General features: G+C 43.5%; 1 protein-coding gene across 4 annotated transcripts in view; it reads left to right on the forward strand.

The window, feature by feature from the left end:
* The window catches only part of MLIP (muscular LMNA interacting protein), a 444,758-nt gene that overhangs the window by 300,561 nt on the left and 122,668 nt on the right, over positions 1-21,529 (forward strand). For 2 of the 4 annotated variants that reach the window (XM_082250228.1, XM_082250226.1), the window contains 2 exons: positions 4,518-4,562; positions 19,176-19,304. In XM_082250228.1, the coding sequence (XP_082106354.1) occupies positions 4,518-4,562; positions 19,176-19,304 (174 nt within the window). The remainder of the gene's footprint in view (positions 1-4,517; positions 4,563-19,175; positions 19,305-21,529) is intronic. The other 2 variants (XM_082250229.1, XM_082250227.1) reach the window with 1 other exon arrangement.

Below are 21,529 nucleotides of genomic sequence, written 5' to 3' on the forward strand. Positions count from 1 at the left end.
GGGATCGGGTGGGCGGAGCCACCGCACATCGGCGTCACATCTTGCGCCGTCGTGCGGTGTCTTGTGACGCCTACACGCCGACAGCTGATTTCCATCTTCAGTGCTCTTAAGGGAGCCGGCTGGACGGGTTGGCCTCTCCGGCCGCTCCCGCGGCTCCCCTTGTTTGCACTGCACGTGACGCTGGACGCTACATGACCGACGGTACTTGGCAGACACACTGCACACTCTCTAGGATACTCCAGCTGGTACTTTTCCCTTCTTTATTTTCTTTTACCTTCATTCCTCTTTTGGGCTACTACTCAGTCCCCTTTCTATCTTATTCACTCCTGTTCCTTTTTGGACCTAATCCCCTATTGGAGTACCACATCTTACTCCCTCCTCTCTTCCATTGGTTTCACATGTTAACTTCACTTTCACTGGCATTCTGTGGTCTCACTCCACCTTTCTACACATTTTCCACATTTTGGTTTCAATGTCTTTGTCCCTCACCTCATTTTGCACCCCTTTTTTTCTTTATTCTCTCTTTATTATTTCACAGTCACCCTCACACACCAATCCATTCACACCCATCCATAATATGCAAGCCAGTCTATACCTCCTTATGATGACACACATATATTTTTTGTTTCTGATATAGATACTCTACACCCATTACCATTTCTTAGATCCAACTTTCCCTTTCCTCCATAGCACACTAGTCATACATTGGTAGATCTATCTACATACCTACTATCTATTGTCATTTCATTTACTTTTGTTGTATACATTTACATATAAATTACAGAATCTACTATTACTTATTTGACATAGATACATTACCATCAACATCTAGACTACTCCTCCACTCAATGCTCTTCTGTGTGTGGTGTTTCTTGCCGATGCCGCTGACCCCATGCGTCCTCAGCTCCCGGGGGAGGCACCTGGGCTCATGCCCCTACCTCCATTGCCAGCTTGTGCCAGGACTAACATGTAAGTTTTTGGAACTGTGGGGCTAATCCTCCCTTTTCCTTCCTTTATCAGCTTCCATCAATCACCAGCTTATGCAATGTTCTTATACGCATTTTTCATTGTAGATATGAATCATACATCGACTCTGAAGAAGTGGCATATTAAGTCCACGAAACGCGTCAGTCAATGGATGCTATGATCCAACCCAATACGATTTAATCTATTACTCTTTTTTACTGTGTATTCTGCCATGCTGGCTTGTTCCGAAGCTGTTCTAGGAATTTCTTCCTTTTTTGCCAATTTAGCCATTTGCCATCATGCACCATGCAATATCATGTTTATCATGTCTGTATTTTATGCTACATTATCAAATATGACTTTTCAACTGTGCAAGCCTTGTCACTGCCATGTCTCTCATTCAAAGTCCCAACCCTTTTTTCTTTATGCAGATAGGTTAGTATCGAGTATGCTAACAGGTGGTGAGGACAGCAGATGACAAATACAGGATAGACTAACCCAGTGCAAGGATAGATAGTAGTAGACAGGAGAGCTAGCAATCTATGCAGCAGTGCAGATGATAGATGGTAGTAGACAGGAGAGCTAGCAATCTATGCAGCAGTGCAGATGATAGATGGTAGTAGTCTCAAGAGCTAGCAATCTATGTAACAGTGCAGATGATAGGATAGTATGGATAGGTAGTAACAGTCCTTAATGCAATAGTAGTAGTGTAAGTTATGGAGGTTTCCCCTAGTTTATCACTATAGTATAGTAGTAGAAGGGTCCGGTGATGAGGAAGTGATCCAGTAGCGAGATACAGGGATCAGTAGCGAGGTTCGGGTCTGAGGAAGTGATCCTGGTAGCGAGATACAGGGATCTGTAGCGAGGTTCCACAGCGAGACACGCTTGTAAGCATAGATGCAAGGCAGGTTGAACGAAGATGTGAGTGAGAACGCCGGTGGTTGAAATAGCCGCTCTGCGGCGCTCAGTGATGACAGCATCGGTCTTAAAGGTGTATGCGCACCTACCAGAAGAGAATGGTGGGACGCATACACGGAATGGAAAGTGGAATAAGGGTACCAGAGGTACCAGAACATTACAGTGTGTTGTGTTCTGAGCCTGTGCTGGTCATTGCTTAATAGATTATTGTTGACTGCTGAAAGAAGGATGGGTGGTCAGCCCCAGAAGGGAGATTTATTTTGGAGTGTGCAGCACTAAAAGAGCTGTGTATGGCGGAGGGGTGCAAGTTGAGAGCTGTGGATAGAATGGTGTGGAAAGGTGAGAGCTATAGACAGCATGTGCAGAAGTGAGATGTGGAAGAAGGCAGACTTGAGATGTCGAATAGGTACAGAAGTGAGATGTGGACGGGGATGCAGAGGTGAGTTGTGTACTGTGATGCAGAGGTGAGTTGTGGACTGGGATGCAGAGGTAAGCTGTGAACGTGGATGCATTGATGAGCTGTGGACTGGGATGCGTGATTGAGATAATTTACGAGTGCATGTTTAGGGGCGGGGCAGAATATGGGCGGGTGGGGCAACTGCTGGTGGGTAACTCTTAAGGCCTGGCTAGTATCTCAGGACTTTAAAATTTGAGCCCTTTCATAGCTGACATATTGGTCGATAGCAATGCTGATTGGTTTGTTATCAGGGGGACACCAGCTATTGGTGATGGCTAGAATTGAGAGCCACCAGATTTACTAAGTGTCTGCTGGTAGCTCTCAAAAGGGATTACATTTTAAAAACATACTGTATTCCTAGATGGTGGGCAGAAAGGTGGGTAAGTTATGATTTGTTAAATCATTGGGTATCGGTGCTGCTTGAACCTAAAAAAAGGGGGTAGACCACTGAAAGCTTGTCCTGCAAAATTACCTGTCAGTGCAAATAAAAATAAATATCACAGACTATATTCAATTGTACTGTTGCAAGTGCACCAATAATACTACAACCACTTTGCCCTGTACACTGGAAACCCAATTCTTGGAAGTTGGCTTACTAATTTAGCACAACACAGAACAGGTCTGACGTTTCCCGACAGTACCCTTTAGTAATGACCAGAAATAGTTTTTTTTTTTTTTTTACAGTTTTAACTCAAAGATATACAAATACATCCAGGCACCCAAGCAGACTGCATACCAATATTCTGGATAGCTAGTGTAGAGGCATCACAAATTGGCCCAAAACAACCCCAGCCTATGTATTTGACAATGAACCAGCAGCAGAACACTTCCATTATTTTACTTCTTCCTTTTGTTAGCATATGTGCTGTATGGGGGTCTACAGAAAACTAGTGCTAACGCAAATTCAGATGGTTATACTAGTTATACTGAAAAATTATTTCACTGAATATTCTACTTCATTAAAAGACAGCATCACCATTGGAAAAGTTATCTTTAATAAAGCCCCTCTGAGTACAGGCACCTTAGGCTTATACTGTATTTACCTTCAACCCCAATCCAGTTATTTTACTGTCAACATGGACCTGGCTGGTTCCTTTTAATTCTATATATACACACTATCACCCCTTTCAGTCCTATGGGGAAAGCATACTCCAAGCAACTGCTGGAGACAACCATAATCATAGCTACACATGAAAATGAATGGGGCCACAGCATACATGTGAAGAATGAAGAAAGTTGTCTTGAACCATATCTGCTATAAGATACCTGGGCTCAGGCTGAAGGTAAATGTCCATCTAGATAGTGCCATGACATTTCTAAACCCAAAACAAAGATGCCAGTGTACACCCCCCCTCCCCCCCCCCCACACACACACAAACACACACACACCTGAGCTGAGATGGATGGATTAGCATATCCACACATGCAACACAATGCAGGGTGTGGGGTGCAGGCCTGACAGCTGCTGCCCTCTAGCTCTAAGATTACCAGCATGGCATTATGATAAGCATATTTTGTTCTTCCATCCATGAACTAAAGTTGTTTTTCTTATTAGAGTTTCAAATGTTATTTTGTGAACTGTGTCATTTATAATAGGACTAACATTACGTTTTTAGTAGAAAGAAGTTTTAATGCATTGCTGCATTCACAAATGAAAGCAAATTTTGTAGACTTCATTCGCGGCCGCCTAGGCAACTATGTCATCAGCCTAGCCTGTTGACTGCTGGGATATCTATGTCATTGATCCCAGAAGTCACAAAATTTCCTGATCGGAACAAAGTGTGAGATCGCTAGGTGCATGCTGGGTAGCCAGCTGCACAAAATCTAGGAAATTAAGTCAGGTCGGCTTCAGCTGCCCACATCCTCCATGGCCGAAATCGAAAATTATCATCTAGCTTTAAAGTGATGTTGTCCTTTAACTTTTATATCCATTCAGAGTTCACTAGTATTTTAAAGAAAAGTTACATTCTTGCACCAAGGGGTATTACATATTTTATTTAGCAGTTGGTGTCTACTATAACATAAAAAATTATATTATAAATTATATTACTATAAAAGATAGATAAGAATGCATGTATATGTAATAATATACGTTCCTCTTCTGTTATTTTTGTCATGTGGTTTCTTTGTTTATTGATTTCATTTATTTTTATCATACATTTTTTCATGTCCACAGGCCTCGATTCAACAACTGGCAAACACAAGAACAAATAACCTGCAGGTTTGTATTTTATGGTTTATTGAGCCTCACATTGCTATCAAAGCAGCCCAGACTGATAATATGCTATTTCTAACCTGGTTAAGCCATAAACTTGGAGAAAGTTATTTAAGGTTGCAGTCATCAGAATAATAATGCAATGAAAATAAGTAGCCTGCTGTGACCTGAAAACAAGTTCAAGTCATCTACTGATTCCAGAAATTTATGTATTACTGCAACCACAGCTCTTTTTAGTTAGCTCAGCAGAGTAATAACATTAGTAAATCCACATTTAGCATTTACATGGCTATTGGCATCCTCAAATTGCTATGTGTTTGCTCAGCAAAATGTTTTCCTTTGCATACTGTTAATCTGTGATATTTTATTGGATACTTAGAAGTTGGGGGGGGGGTGCATTTTTATTTGGCTTTAACTAACAAGGGCTTTGAGCTTTATCTGTTCGTAGTCACTAAAGAGCTGTAGAGAATGTATAAACAATGTATACTCCTAAATGTACAATTGTCTGCCTTTGGCAGATGGATTTGAATAAATACAGAGGTATGTAAAATTTTAGTATGCAATTAAACAGTTGGGGACCAACAATGTACTTTTCCCTTGTCCTTCCCTACTGAACTCATGTTTTCTGATGTAAATGCTGGGATACTGTGTCAGTTTGACCGTTAGAGGTTAAGTCTGTAGCAACACTGTGATAGGCAGTTCATTTTGCACTGATCACTGTAACAGCAATGCTCATCAAACTGTAAACAAAAAAGAAAAAATGTAGCTAGCTACACCTCTTAGTAGCAGCTAATTGCAATGCAAATATTCATCTTACACAGGAGTTATTCTTTCTATTTTCCCCTCTTTGCCCCAAACTCTTCACCATTACTCTTTCCCAGTTAGAGAATGTGCATTTAAAATTTGATTGTTTTTTCTTCACAGAGTATAATTAACACGTTGTTACCAACATAGGGTAGAACATATCTAAGGTCTTAAACAAGTAAAGAAATAATATATAAATCTAACTGACATTGAAATGAATCCCTAAAAAAAGTAGGGCTGTAGCAGATATGTTAACAAAATCAAAGAATCAAGCTAATATCTTGTTTAAACAAGATATTAAAAGGATAATTATTTAAAGTTGTATTTATGTAGTCTAATAAGTATCATTGATAATAATAGTGTTTTTAAAGTTGTCCAAAATTAAATACTGTAAATCCTAGAAAAAAAAAAAAGAAAAGAAAAAAAGGAAAGATAAGAAAGAACGATGTGGGCAGTTAAAGGAGATGTACAGCCAAAGCTTGTTTGGCTGTATATCTCCTATGGATCGCAGGAGTACAGTTCCTTCTTAGCAGAAAGCGGTCTGAAGTCTGCTCTCTGCTCATGTCACAGATGTCTGTCCAGGCACCGCGTCATCACGTCTACAGAGTCGGGATCCACCAGGTGCCTGGACTGACACCAGGCTCATATCAGTGCATCCGAGCTACTACCTCCAATGCAATGTCTGGTGAGCCATGATTAAGGCCTGATGGCCGAAACGCATTGGATTTTTATTTGACTGTTGTTCATAGGCTAAAATAAACTATATTTTAGCCGACGTCCATAGCACCAGTCTTTCTCCTTTTTTGTATCGACACCCGGTTCAGCCTCTCAGCGAGCAGCTGAGAACCTGAGCTGGATGCTCCCAGCCCCTCCACTGCTCAGCGCTCCAACGAGGGCAGAGCAGAGAGCTGTCAGAAGTTCTCTGCTTAGGGAACTGTCAGAACAAAGCGATTGGCGGTGTTTGAATGTTCAGTTCTCAGTGTAGAGGCGCTGAGGGTACAGATGCAGCATAAATGGGGAAAAAAAGGAAAACCTGTACTTTTCTTTTAAGGTTTTTCTTTCACGAATCTCCAATATTCATAGATAAATATTGTAACCAGGGTCGCCACGTATTTTAAATAAAAATAGCTAGGCGGTTATGTAAAACGCAAGTCGATTTATCATTGATCATGACCCAGTTCAACTTTTGTATGACATAATAAAATGTTATTCCAGATCGATTCTTTTTTTTTTTAACAAGACTTTTATTGAGACTTTGTCAGTTTGTACAGCAAATAAAAGTGCAGTAATCAAAGCATACAATGTAACAAATAAACGCATAAAATGAGCACACAACCATTAAGTCTGGGAAGGCGACAAGCCTCAAGTTTTCTTTGTTATACAGGAGGCTATGAGTATCATTGGGTCGTCCCCGAAGGGACCTACTAGCCTTATAGTGGATGAGGGCGGGGGGGGGGGGGAAGGAGGCGAGGGAAGACAAGGGTAAGGTGGGGGGAGGGGGGGGGTGACAGGAACATAAATGCATACATCAACTTAACCAACGGTATAGAGTACTGCGGTGTGTCGTATGGAGTCAAGGAGTAAAGAGATTAATACTGTTAAGCTAAACCTCAAACGGTATCATACCATTATTAGTAGTAGGTAACCAGTCAGGAGTCATCATCATTTAGGCGGAATGGAAGCGGGCGGATCGGTGACAGCCATGAGATCGGGTGATCAACACAGGTCCCCCGTAGCAGGGGGGAGTCCAAAGAAAGAGAGGGGGCCTGTCCATTTTTTCCTGAATTTGGATGGATTTTGGTGGGGGTGGTTGGCAAGGTCCATATGTTCCAGTTTCCATAATGCCGTGACATCAGCCCTGATTTCAGAGATAGTGGGAGGAAACGTGTCCATCCAGTGCTTGAGTATAGCCCTGCGGGCAATCATGTAGCAGGAGGAAAGCCATGGTTTGAATTGTATCAAGGAAGCTCTCATTCGAGGAGGTACTGAGTCCAGTTGTGTGTCTAGGAAGCCGAGCACCAAAGCATAGAAATCCTTGGGTAATGGGTAGCCTACCAGGCGAGAGATGAAAGTGAGTATTTTGTCCCAGAAGGCTGAGATCATTGGACACTCCCAAAATTTATGGAGTAGGGTGGGATGCAGAGAGTGGCAAAGCGTACAGTAATGATGGCAAAGGTCTTTGGATGAGCGAAGATGTGGGAAGTAAGCCCTGTGCAGAATTTTAAATTGTTGCTCCCTCCAGAATTCATCGTGTACATTTTTGCACGTGTAACGATAACCCTGTAAGGCGTACGTTTGCGCAAGGGGAGAATTCAAGACTTTATTCCATGGTAAGGCAATTTGCTGGGCAACATTTGTAAGACTGTCCGAGTTGAGGGGTCGATAGATATGCGAAATCCTATGTTTTTGCGAATGGATCCAGGAGTCTATTTGTGAGGCCTTGAATCGAAGAGATTTGGAGGGGCATACGGCATTTGTAAAGCTGAGACATTGCTGGAGAAACAGGTGTTGGTTGGAGGTGACCCCGTATAGCTCGGAGAGATCCGTCAGTGATAGGGGTGTCCCCAATGTTTCATTATAAAGTTGAGAGAATGTTGTCAGACCCCCTGCTGCCCAGGAGGAACAGATGTGATGTTGACGGGCCTGTGGGAACAAGGGGTGACCCCGTATAGGAAGGAACTTGGAGATGGTCACAGGGACCTGCAGTTGTTTCCTGACCGCTCTCCATGTGGCAACAGTGTCTCTAACCAAAAGATTGGATTTGAGGTGTGCGGGTAGATCTCTATGTGAACAGTGTAATAAAGCGGACAGGTCATAAGGTGCCACCATATTCGTTTCCAGCTCGTAATTTGTGTATTTGGACTCCCGTCGTATCCAGTCTAGGCAGCCCCTCATCAGGCAAGAGAGATTGTAGATCCTGGTATTGGGCAGGCCGATCCCCCCCTCCCTTTTGGTAAGGAACAGCTTGGGAAGTGCTATACGAGGCCGGCGTCCCTTCCATAGGAAGGAGGCGAGGGCCTTTTGAAGTCTCTGGATATCCGCATGTTTCAATAGGAGAGGGATTGTCTGCATCGGGTATAGGAGTTTGGGGAAACCGGCCATCCGGAAGAGATGGCAGCGGCCAAAAAAGGAAATGGGTAGAGAGTTCCAATGTTGGAGATCTGCCACCAATTTATCAATGACAGGGGTAAAGTTTAGACGGTAAATAGACGAGGGGTGGGGACCAATTTTAATTCCCAGGTAAGTGATGTGGGTCTTGGCCAGCGGTAGCGGGGATGAGGAGGCCCAATGGGGCGTCCGCGGGGCATTGAGAGGGAGAACCTCACTTTTGGAAAAATTGATACGCATGCCCGAGCAGAGGCGAAAAGACTCAAATATTGATTGGATGATCGGGAGGTCGTGAGGGGGGTCCGAGGTGAAAACCAGAACATCGTCCGCAAAAAGTGCGGCTCGGAGTTCCGCGTCTCCCACCCGTACCCCCCGCAACTGGGGGTGAGAAGTGAGCGTCCTGGAGAGGGGTTCGACAGCCAAATTAAAAAGGAGAGGGGATAGTGGGCAGCCCTGTCTAGTGCCCTTGAACAATCGAAAGGGTCGCGAGGAATGACCCGCCGCCACGACCTGTGCTGAAGGGGAGGCATACATGGCTTGGATCAAATGAAGAAAGGGTCCAGAAAAGCCAAATCTCTTCAGGACCATGTCTAACCATGTGAAGCTGACATTATCGAATGCCTTTTCAGCATCGAGGGTGATTATGGCACAGTCCTTGGCGGGATCATTACGGGCAGCTTCCAGCGCCACGAGAACCTTCCGAATGTTTGAGGTGGCTGACCGTCCCTGGGTGAAGCCCGCTTGGGCTGGGTGGATGATGGTGGGGAGGAAGGAGGCCAAACGATTGGCCATGATCTTGGAAAGCAGTTTGGAGTCCAGGTTTAAAAGGGAAATGGGGCGAAACGAGCCAGGATCCAGAGGGTCCTTGCCCTTCTTCGGTATAAGCTTGATGAGAGCTTGAAATCCCGTGGGGAGATAGGGGTGACCCTGGAGTATGTAGTTGAAGACTTCACAGAGGGTGGGCGCTATGTCAGGGGCCATAAGTTTGTAAAAATCGGAGGTATAACCATCCGGTCCAGGGGCTTTATTAGGGGGGAGTTGTTTAATGGTGGAAAGGATTTCATCTACTGTGATGGGGGCATTTAGAAAAGCGAGATGTTCGTCTGCTACTGAAGGTAGATGTGCTGTACTTATTAGTTCCAATGCCTTAGCCTCATCAATAGGGTCTGGGCCATAGAGCGAGCTATAGTATCGCTCAAGGACCTCCACTATTTCAGAGGGGGATTCCACCACAGAGCCCTGCTTGTCTCTGAGTGCAGTTATATTAGTAGGAGTGAAGGGAGGCTTGCAAAGGGAGGCCAAAAGTTTACCCGGTTTGTTCCCAAATCTATAGAATTGCCAATTTCGAAAAGAGGTATGTAGATTCTCCTGTGCCTCCGCCCACTGGTCAAAGCACAGTTTTGCCAATTTCCAGTCCTCCCTGTGTTGAGGGGTATTGGAGCGGTTAAGTGTTGCTTGAGCCTCTCTAAGGCTTTTGCTAGCAGTCTGGTATGCAGCATTCACTTGCTTTTTGTAGGCCGAGGCATAGGACAGGACACGCCCTCGTAAAACAGCTTTGCCTGTCTCCCAGAGGAGGGTCGGGGAGCAGTCAGGGGAAGAGTTGTGTGCCAGGAAGTCCTTCCACGTGTTGTGGAGGACAGGGCCGATGTTTTTGTCTTTGGAGAGATAAGAGGGGAACCTCCACGTTTTCTCCCCCGGGGTACGGGGATTGAAAGAAACGTCTACTGCTACAGGGGCGTGGTCCGAGATCACTATGTCATGAATGGAAGTGCGTGATGTAAAGGGGAGCATGGGGTCATTAGCAAATACATAATCTATGCGGGATAGGGAATTGTGGGGATGCGAAAAGAATGTAAATTCTCTATCGAGTGGATGGGACAGTCTCCATGTGTCAGTGAGTAGAAGACTGGAGGCAAAAGAGGCTAGGCAGGTAGATTGGGGAGTTGAATGTGAGAGGGCTGGGGTGAGTGGCCCGGCCCTATCCTCTGTGGGGGACATGCATTGATTGAAATCCCCCACCACCATCAAAGGTAGATGGAGGTAGGGAGCTAGCAGGGGTGCGAGGGAGTGGAAAAAGGATTTAGGGGGGGGAGTGGGAGCATAGATCCCCACAAGGGTCCATTTTTGATGCCCGGTTTGAAGGTGTAGAAGCGCAATACGGCCTTGGTCGTCAAAGTGTGAGGAGAGGAGGGCACTGGAGAACCGTTTGTGAAGCAGAACCACCACTCCTCCTTTGCCCTTGATGGCAGGGGAACCAAGTACCTGACCCACCCATAACTTCTTCATGCGATGGAAATCATCAGCATGGAGATGAGATTCCTGTAAGATCGCCACGTCTGCCTTCAGACGTCTGAGATGCCGAAGCACAGCCATGCGCTTGTGGGGGGACCTGAGGCCCTTCACATTCCAGGTTACCACTGTCATATGAGCAATCGAGACTGGATAGGACTAGGGAGCTGGTTCAGATACCTGTAATACAACCTGTCAACATTTGAATGACTCCATACACCGGAAAACATACAACATGGTAGATAATGAAGGGGTAGGTTATGATAGGGTAGGCTAGGAGAGAGGGTGAGGGAGGCCCTAACTAGGCCAGAGAACAAGAGTCCAGAAGGACGCATAGTGGGAAGCCTGTGCTTCTCTTTTTTCCGCATGTAACAGAAACCATCGTAGGGAACAGTGTTACCGGGGACGCTGTTCTGTGCCCTGACAAGGCTGGGATAAGTGCTATCTCTCGATCCTCGGTATTCAGGAGAGGAGGGAGGAGGGGACTCGGTTCCCACAGAACAATGCCCGGTAAAGCTGTTATCACATAGGATATTAGCCGGTGAGACCCCCGGGCCGCACTCCAAGAGAGCATCCAGGGGCATCCCCGGTCATCACTCATAGAACAATTAACTCAGAACAGGAGAGAACAATTGAAAAACATCAACAATATTACCCAACCAAGGATATAGAGGAGAAACTCAGAAGTCCGTGACCGAAGGTATCCGCTCCGGCTCACTGACCATCGCTGGAAAGAACAATAAAACTTTCAAAGTTCCAAATCCAAGTAGTTCTCAGCGGGTGCGCGATCTGGATCTATGGCCCAGCAGCCGTTGTTTCTTAGCTGATCCCCTCCTGGGGCTTCTCTGGTTCCGAGATCCTGAAGGACGTTGGGGGGGGTGATCCGCGGGGGAATCCAAAGTGATATGAAAGGCAGACTGTAGGTAATGACTGGCTTCCTCCGGATGGGAGAAAGATCTGACATCCCCTGAGGCGTCCGTTATGCGAAGCGTGGCCGGGTATGCCAGCGTGAATTTGATCGATTTGTTGTAAAGCACTTGGCATATTGGCTGGAACGCCTTCCTGCGCTTGGAAACTTCCTGAGAATAATCAGCAAATATCAGGAGTTTGTGACCATCCAATTGCAGTCCCTTTGAGTTTCTGAAAGACCGGAGAATATTTTGCCTGTCAGCATAGTTGAGATATCTGACTATTATAGGACGAGGGGATTTCCTCTCATTTGAGGGGGGGCCGATCCTGTGTGCCCTTTCTACTGAGCAGGGGGAGTTTATTCCCAGGGCTGCAGGGACACGGGACATGCATATGTCAGTCAGCAAGTCTAGTTGATATGATTCAGGCAAACCAATTATGCGAAGATTATTACGCCGAGAGCGGTTCTCGAGATCATCCAGCTTCTCCAATATATAGCGCTGTGTTTGCCTAGCATGTTGGTCATGGGTGAAGGAGCTTTGCACTTCTTCCTCAATATCAGAGACACGGTGCTCTAGCTCTTGCAGCCTATGGGTGTGTTCTCCCAGTTCCCGCCGGAGCTGTGCCATCCCTGAGGTAATCGCATTGTCCACCGCCGCTGTAATAGTCGGGGACAGCAGGGCGGCCACCGCTTGGGCTAGTGAAGCCACCTGTGCATCAGGGAGAGGGGACACTGCAGTCTGTGGTACAGCAAGTGCTGGTGGCGAGGCCGCATCCGCAACCTCCATGGCGCCTGAGGCCTGCTCCGGAGCGGGACCCCTGTTCGGGGGGGCAGACGAGGGGGGGCCGTGTAGGACAAATTTATCCATCCCTACCGGTTCCGTAGTGTGCTGGGAGTCCGTCCCGAGGATCGTTAGGCTCGGATGGGCAAAAGAGTTCCGATTATGAGCGGGTGAGTCCGGAGCCGCTGTTCCGCGCAGCCTGTTACATGGGCGCCGGAACCGGAAGTTCCAGATCGATTCTAACAATGTTCAATGGTTATTCTAGAGGCTAGGATTATATAGAAAATCAAGCGTTTGGTGTGTTTAAGTAATCTCATATAACATTTTTGAAAAAGAGCAATCTCAGGGGATTTAACAATATTTTTTTGGTAATTTCGTGTATTAAGTCAAATATTTAGATCCAAAATTTCCATTTTTTGGGACATTACCACCAAATGTGTACCATAGAACCTTCTTGACCACAATTTCTAAAGCATTTAGAAGAGACTTGTTGATTGATTGATTTAGCTAATCAATGGAACCATGTACTAATGGATTTTGTAATTAGATTCCACTAAAGATGTATTGATCAATATTTTAGAGAGATTATTGATCATTTTATACCATTCTGAGAGTGTCCAAGAAAAATTAGGATCTTTTTCCCATATATGGGAGCCTATGTTCAGGTTCAATTAAAATACTATATATAATAGAGATACAGCCTTTCATAGGAGTTCTAGTAGTACAAAAAGGGATAACAGAAGTGGTTGATACATTTTTGAAAGAGATATAAAAATCTTGGTAATAAATTCACCTTGACTGAAAAATTCGGCCCTGACCATTTATTCATATCTTCTGAAAGCCTGCTAAACATAGTAGGATAATTTGCTGAGTAGAAAGCATGGAAGAGATCAACTAAATTCCTAGATAAGAAAGAGAATGAATGGCCCATAGGAATAAAAAATGATGCTTAAGTAATGTAACTAATGTAAAGATTCAGAAAAATTGAGGTTTAGGGCAATAGATTTATTTTTATTTAGCGTCAGTACCAATAATCACGAAAAGGAGGTTAAAAGGTTCATTAGGTTAGGTATTGTATGAGGGGAAGTAATGTGCATTAACACATCATCTGCAAAAAACGCCCATTTATGTTCGTATTGTCCACAATGAATGCCTTTAATAATTGGATGAGCACGTATAGCTATAACAAGTGGTTCTATTGTCATCACAATTACAAGGGGCGATAGGGGGCCACCTTGTCATGTACCACGTTGTATATTTATGGAGTCTTATTTATAACCTTTAAGAAGTGCAGTGAAAGTGTGTTATAGCATGTAGTATGCATAAAAAGGAAGGGTCGACTTTCATAGTTTTTAACACCGTGAACAAATAATCCCAAGGCAACCTATCAAAGGCCTTATAAAGGTCTAACAATAATAAAATAGAGTGCCAAATAAATAGGGAGTCCCAATGTGAATTGACCGCTGTGATAAGGTTTAATGATCAACAGATTTCATCTTATCGAAAAAAAATGAAAAAAGTGAACAACTGCGCTAAACCAAAGAGATTGTAAGCAGCAACTTCAAGTGTGACTATCACCTCAAAAACAATATATAATTATAAGTTGCGCTAAATAGTGAAAACATATATGATAATGTAAAAAAGTCCAGAAATAAAGTCTATATAAAGGCAAACAGCACGTCTGACGAAATTTTCTGTACAGGTACCGCTTACCAAAGGCTAATGATAAATAGGCCCAAAGATTCCAAGTGATCCACAGGAACCAGATCTCAGACGGACTCCGTATGTTGAATGGATCTCCTCAGTGTTGAGTGATCATGTGAAATGAAATAAAAAACGCCATAGCGTAAAACCACAAACAAATAAATGTAACACCCCAAGTGATGGGAATATCAGAAAGGTGCTGTAGTAGTGATAGTAAAGAACATAGACACCTCCAATCCTGTGAATATACTCCTTACCAGAGTAATAGAAAAATATTGCAGAAACAAATAGTGTAGAGGACCTCCCCCAATAGGACTGCAGCTTACCAAAAGGAAAGTAAATAGAGCACATAAATCCCAATCGTGTCACCGAAGAGGGCTGACATACATATGCCCTTACCAGCTCCAAAATGATACAAGGCAGAAAAGGGTCCTAATTCGTCTAAGCACTTCCGCTGCGAGCAAAACTCCAAATGCTGGTGTCTAGATAGTCCAAACCAGGCGCCTCCAATGGGAACACTGATACAAATAGTATCAGTAACAGTATCAGTGTTCCCATTGGAGGCGCCTGGTTTGGACTATCTAGACACCAGCATTTGGAGTTTTGCTCGCAGCGGAAGTGCTTAGACGAATTAGGACCCTTTTCTGCCTTGTATCATTTTGGAGCTGGTAAGGGCATATGTATGTCAGCCCTCTTCGGTGACACGATTGGGATTTATGTGCTCTATTTACTTTCCTTTTGGTAAGCTGCAGTCCTATTGGGGGAGGTCCTCTACACTATTTGTTTCTGCAATATTTTTCTATTACTCTGGTAAGGAGTATATTCACAGGATTGGAGGTGTCTATGTTCTTTACTATCAATACTACAGCACCTTTCTGATATTCCCATCACTTGGGGTGTTACATTTATTTGTTTGTGGTTTTACGCTATGGCGTTTTTTATTTAATTTCACATGATCACTCAACACTGAGGAGATCCATTCAACATACGGAGTCCGTCTGAGATCTGGTTCCTGTGGATCACTTGGAATCTTTGGGCCTATTTATCATTAGCCTTTGGTAAGCGGTACCTGTACAGAAAATTTCGTCAGACGTGCTGTTTGCCTTTATATAGACTTTATTTCTGGACTTTTTTACATTATCATATATGTTTTCACTATTTAGCGCAACTTATAATTATATATAGATTTCATCTTATGTTTGTCAAAATCTGTTAAATCCTGATTGGTCCTTATGAATGTAATGTTCCAAGAAAGAATTAAGTCGTAATGATGAAGCTTTTGTAAGAATTTTAAGGTCTCAGTTAATTAGGGATATTGGTCTATAATTTGATATTTCCGCAGGGTCTTTATGTGGTTTTGGAATTACGCTAATATCTAGAGAATTTGTATGGAACTTACTTCAATATCTTACAAAGAACTTTAGTTACTCTGTTGAACTGTAAGACCGAAAGATATCGATTTTTCCCTGTTGCCTCTGGCTACAGTAGTGTAAATCAGGAAAAACTCGGTTTGAAATCTGTTTAGGGCACCCAGTTGCAAATAAAAGTTTTGCAATATTTCCAGTGTCACTTGGTGTGCTAGGGGATGCCAGTTTGTGTTCCTGTGAAGATGCAGAAGCTCTGGCATTTAAAGGGGTAGCACAAAAACTTTTGGAAGAGCTCTGGCATTCCTTACAAATGGGTAGTCTATACATAGAGATGAAGTTTCCTTGTGAACATGAGATATCAAGAGACTGTTGGTATGGAAAGATTATTTATTAGGCCACTGCTTCTTTTTTTTTTAAAATGAGAGTAGCAACAATCTAGCTTATCAAGCATAAAAGAGATTCTTTGCAGTCGACAATGTTAAAAAACTGTTGATATGATCCACAGCTACTTACATCTTGGTTCACACTTAAGCCTCATACACACTAATAGCTTTTTTCCTGATCAATCCAGCGGGTTGAATAAGAAAAACTGATAGCACATGTCGGAGCTGCTGTACTAACAAGCTGATGTTAGTACAGTGATCTCCTCTGCTGTGCTATAGTGTTCTGACAGAGGGATGGCCCCCAAACCAGAACACTCTGGTCAACGCTCTCAGTCATAGGCTGCCAGTTGGCAGACCTTTTTTGGTCATGACCCTTCGACAGATGCTGACCGAACGGCTGCCGTACACATGGGCCAAATGCCTCTGGACATTTATCCCGTGTGCTTTACAATCAAAGACTTGGGGGAAATTATATAGCTATGTGCTTGTGTAGCACACCCCCGTAGGTACTGCTGATGAACTTAGATGTCCCACTTCTGCACAGCCAGGTACATAGAATTTTCACAAGCACCCAGAGTCAGAGAAACAGTTTGTGACTTTGTTTTTGTTAATTATTCAGGGTTAATAACTTAATAGGCATGGAAAGTTATGGAATGCCCATCTGACTTTAGCAAAACCTTCAGCAAAACTTCAGGGGCATCTTCCTATATAGTCTATACAGTATATAAACTCCTTCACTTTCCTCCTGCACAACATTTGTTTGCTCCACCTAAATCACTTTGATTTATCTTACAGGCTCCTAGTCAGATTAGCAATAGCCCATTACAGGCAGAAACTTGCAGCCCCTTTTTGTGTAGCACAGTGTAGTGAAACAGCTTGTAACTTCTCCTTCATGGCTACTGATCCCAGCACCACCTCTTCAGGCTCTGCCAACCCACCTGGCTGCAGCTGTCCCTTTTACTAGCCCTACAGGCTAACTCTCCACACCGATCCTCCAGACTGACTCGTCATCAGTCAACCCGACTGACTCAGTCACTTCTAGGCCCCCTCCGACCTTACAGGACTTCCACGGCTGTTCCTTGCAAAGGATTTAAATGGCCTCTCCATCTCCTCAATCAATTTGAGGGGCAAATCCCCCGCAATACTGTAGATGCACACCGGTGTCCGTCTCCTGCACTTTAGGCAACCAAGTTAACACTGGGTACACACGTGCATTGTCCACCATCTTGCTCTTCTCTCTCTCCACAAACAAGGCACTCTGGATCTCCTCCAGGGCGTGGCTCTGCCCCCAAGCTTCCATACTGGCTGGTGTCCACAGCTCTGATAAGCAGGCCTGTTCCCACGTGCTCTGCAGTAACTTCTTCTTGACTGGACTGAAACTTGCAGGCACTGGCAGTGTGCTGCTGGATGTCATGTACATACTGATACTTTCAGAACTTTTCAGGACATGCTGCTCAGTACTGACTGTGCCCGAACAACTGAAGACAGATAGCAGTAAGCGTTCATTGTGGTTGCCATGAGCAACAGCAAAGGCTGTAACACATGCCACACTGTTTTTTAGCAGGTTCAGGACAGTCTTTAGCTTCAGCCATGGTTGGGCAACTTCCCTACTGCAGGAACCCAATGGCTGACCCAATGACCATGCAGGCTACCATGGGCAATATCCCGGATAAGCCCCCAAATGTAACACACCCCCCGTAGGAACTACTGATGAACTGAAGTCTCCTTCACTTTTCTCCTACACAGCACTTTTTTGCTCCAGCTGAATTACTTTGATTTATCTGACAGGCTCCTATTCAGATTAGCAATAACCCATTACAGGCAGGAACTCGCAGCCTTTTTTTGTGCAGCACAGTGTAGTGAAATAGCTTGTAACTTCTCCTCCATGGCTACTGATCCCAGCACCACCTCTTCAGGCAATGACAGCCTACCTGGATGCAGCTGCTCCTTTCACTTGCTCTCCAGGCAACCTCTCCACACCAGTTCTCAAGACTGACTCCATTCCTCACTAACCCACCTGACTGACTCCTCACAAGCCCACCCGGCTGACTCTCAGGAGACCTCTAGGGAAAGATTGAAGACTTAAGCACACCACTGTCTTCAAGGGAGACTGGCTACATGAGGCAGTCTTCCCTCTTTGTAGGTCACCACAGAATTGATCTACTCACTCTGTCCTCTCTTGCTCCCATTCCTCCAAGAAAGGCTTCCTCTGGTGTGTTATGGCAGGATCCTTCCAGCACCCGAGCATGGGTCTAAGGCAGGACACCCCCCTTAGACTAGGGGGTGCCCCTGAGAGCCACCAAGAGCCTCCCCAACACCGCATCTCTATTTTCTCAATCTCTATTTTCCACCTGACTGCCCCACCTGGCATGGCCCATGTCTTCTTATGGAGTGGTCTCCTGCTGACCCACTACTGGGGATTGGCTAAGGCTCCATGAATATTCAAGGCAGCTCCTCCTTACCTTCACCCACTAATTCTGGAAGATTCTCAAACTTTCTAGACGAGGTGGAGGCACCAGAGGGCTGCCAGGATGAGTCACCCAGCCCTGAACTTTAGTAAAATCTGACCCAGATTGCATAGCTCAGGCTTAGTCCTGAGTTAAACTATATTTTCTTCCTACTCTCACTTCTAGCACATACTAGAGGGTGCTACACTTGGATTTAGAATGTCACTATTAATTTAATCAAAATGGTGTATAGCAAGCAATTAATTGACATTAGTAGAAGAGAAAATACTTTTGTAAAAGGCATCTGAAAACAAGTGGAAAAGCATACAAACCAATTAGAGTTCTTGTTTAATTTTTTCAGTAAATGAATAGTGAAACTTTGTTAGTAGCAACATGCATATATTCTACATTTCTTCAGATTGTCTTACTTAGGATTATACATCTGCACAATTAAGTATCAGGATATAAGTGGTTGTATAATTTAATAAATTATTAATAACATATGCAAGTACCACAATACAAGCATAGATTTACATTTGGGAGCCAAGAAGCAACAAGATATACATTTTCCTGTGTGTGACGTTATAATGTTTTCCTATGAGATACTGTGATGTCATATATACAGCACATATATTATGTTATGATGCTTAGAGTTCATAATTTTTTAAATGAAATTTAAAGTGATGAGCTGAATCACCCAGAAACATAGGTTTATTTCTGTGATTGTTGCAACACCTATTCTGAAATGAGTTGAAAGGACGGGTGAATGATCATAATAATGATGTATGTAAGTATGTGTTTTATTTTTTTCATGCATGCTTTCAAGAAGACGAGGCCTGGAGTGATTCGTCCTATTTCATTAAAAATAAGTGCAATGGAAACTATGGATGGACCTGTGTCTCCCTTTGACTTCAACAAATTTTCCATGCCTCATTACAGAAAAGAGACATATTTTGTAAGTAACCCCAGTATCATTGCAGCATATTCATTGGAAGAATAGTTACCACACTTGATATATTGCATCATAATTTTCAGATGTACAAATTAATTGTTGCAGACCCTTTATAATAATCACCTGTGTAATCTCAGTGTTGTGATAACATTTCTCTACTATGTGAATCCTTTTAGGCATGAATGAGCCATAGAAAGTATTGCTCAAAAAAATATAAAGTATGTTATAGGGGATACTGCTAATATGAAAAGGTGTAGGTTTTCAGAATAAAGCAGTTTGGTGATTACAGAAGAAGACTTTTTTTTTGTGGGGGATGCACAAATGTATATATATATATATACATATACTGTATATACTGTATATACAGTATATTGTGGGAGAGTCCGGGGGAAAATTACATACAAGGTGCAGACTGCTGAATGAGATGTATTTATCACCCAGAATACAGGCTGGGCAGCTGTGGGTTTCAGGGAAACCTGGTAAGGAAATAAAGAGGAGCTCCAGGCTCCTGCAGAAAAAATAAAAACTCAGCAGCTATAAAAACTGTAGCTGCTGACTTTTAATGTCAGGACACTTACCTGTCCAGGAATCCAGTGGTTTCTTCACTTGATTTTTCAATTGGCTATCGGATGCTGCCACTGCCATCTTCACTAAGGGAAAGCAGTAGTGAAGCCTTGTGGCTTCACAGCGGGTTCCCTGCAGAGCATGTGCAAATCACGCTGCGCTCTGTAAATGGGCAGTTTTGGGGATAGGAGGAGGGGGGCCAACCTTCCATCTGAGTTTGCCATGGTGAACTCAGCCAGAAGTGGGAGCGGCACCTGTCAAAACCAGGTACCGCTCCCCCCCCCCCAAAAGGTGAAAAATGTGGCAGCAAAGGAAAGCAGGCAGATAAGTGGAGCTTCCCGCTTTGGGTGGAGCTCCGCTTTAAGATCAGTCTCCATTTTAGAGGCTAATTGTAAGATTTAGGTTTTGGAGTTTGAGTGGAACCACAGCTTGGTCTGCCTGCCCCACAAATCCATCATTAAAAAGCTTGAAAATCTTATAGGAAGTTGTGCTGTTAGTGTGGAAAAAGAAAACACAGTGTATCATGAACTGGGGATAATGGGTTTGCTGTGTGCACTACCGTGTTTCCCCGAAAATAAGACCGGGTCTTATATTAATTTTGGCTACAAAAAACACACTAGGGCTTATTTTCAAGGGATGTCTTATTTATTTACGGTACGTACAATAATCTACATTTATTCAATAACAGTCATTTTGTTAAATTTCCTGTGTCCCCTTTCTTCTCTCCCCCTGTCAGCTCAGGAGTCAGCATTAGAACATTCTGTAATCCCAAAAATAAATCTTTGTCAAAATTAGTATTGTAAAAAGATTTTAGAATGTGCAGTGTGTCTCCTTTTGTAAGTTTATAGTGGAAAATACCCTATTTACAGCACCATTGGGTGCTCCCATGACCCACCAGAGCTCTTCTTCCCAGCTTTGAGCACTGCAGAGTAAAGGCCCGTACACACGTACCGATCGTCGTCATACAAACGTCGGCGGACGAAAGATCTGCCGATTGTACGCGTGTTAGTATGGTGCCTCCGACAGCTGTCTGCGCACAATCCGCGGACAAAAGTCTTTCTTGCAAACATGAAAATTTTTGTCTGCGGACACCAGAACGGACGATTGTTCGCCTGTCAGTACACAATTCGGCCGACACACAGCTACAAATCCCAACACGCATGATCAAACCAAATGAGTTCCCGGAAGAATTTTCTCTAGTAAACTCATCATTTTATTCAGAAAGAACTTTCGGCTCGCGGCAGTCCAAGAAATAGGTGAAATGCGGAGCACATGCTCATCTTGATAAATGTGAGAAGAAGGAAGATGCTGCTCATAATGCCATACTTTTCTAATCAAAAGGCATGTGTTCTGTTATGATGAAGATAATGTTTGTCTATTCTATCTGTTCTATCAAATTTTATAATTAAATAATTTGAACTCTTCACCATTATTATTTTGTAAACAGCAAAGATCTAACTATTGATATGACCCTTTATTCTTGTATGAATTAATGTCTAAAACATATTTTTCAGGTTATGCACAATATTAAACATGTTAACAAATTCAGATAGGCCATTTTTTATTTTCATTTTCTTTATTTTTTGTATCTCAGCAAAAAAAAACAAAGAAAACATCAATACTTTCCGTATAATAAACTAAACATAAAAAAGGTCCATTTGGAC

This window comes from Pelophylax lessonae (assembly GCF_965119305.1).
Source record: "Pelophylax lessonae genome assembly, chromosome: 3".
In the NCBI taxonomy this organism is placed as follows: domain Eukaryota; kingdom Metazoa; phylum Chordata; class Amphibia; order Anura; family Ranidae; genus Pelophylax; species Pelophylax lessonae.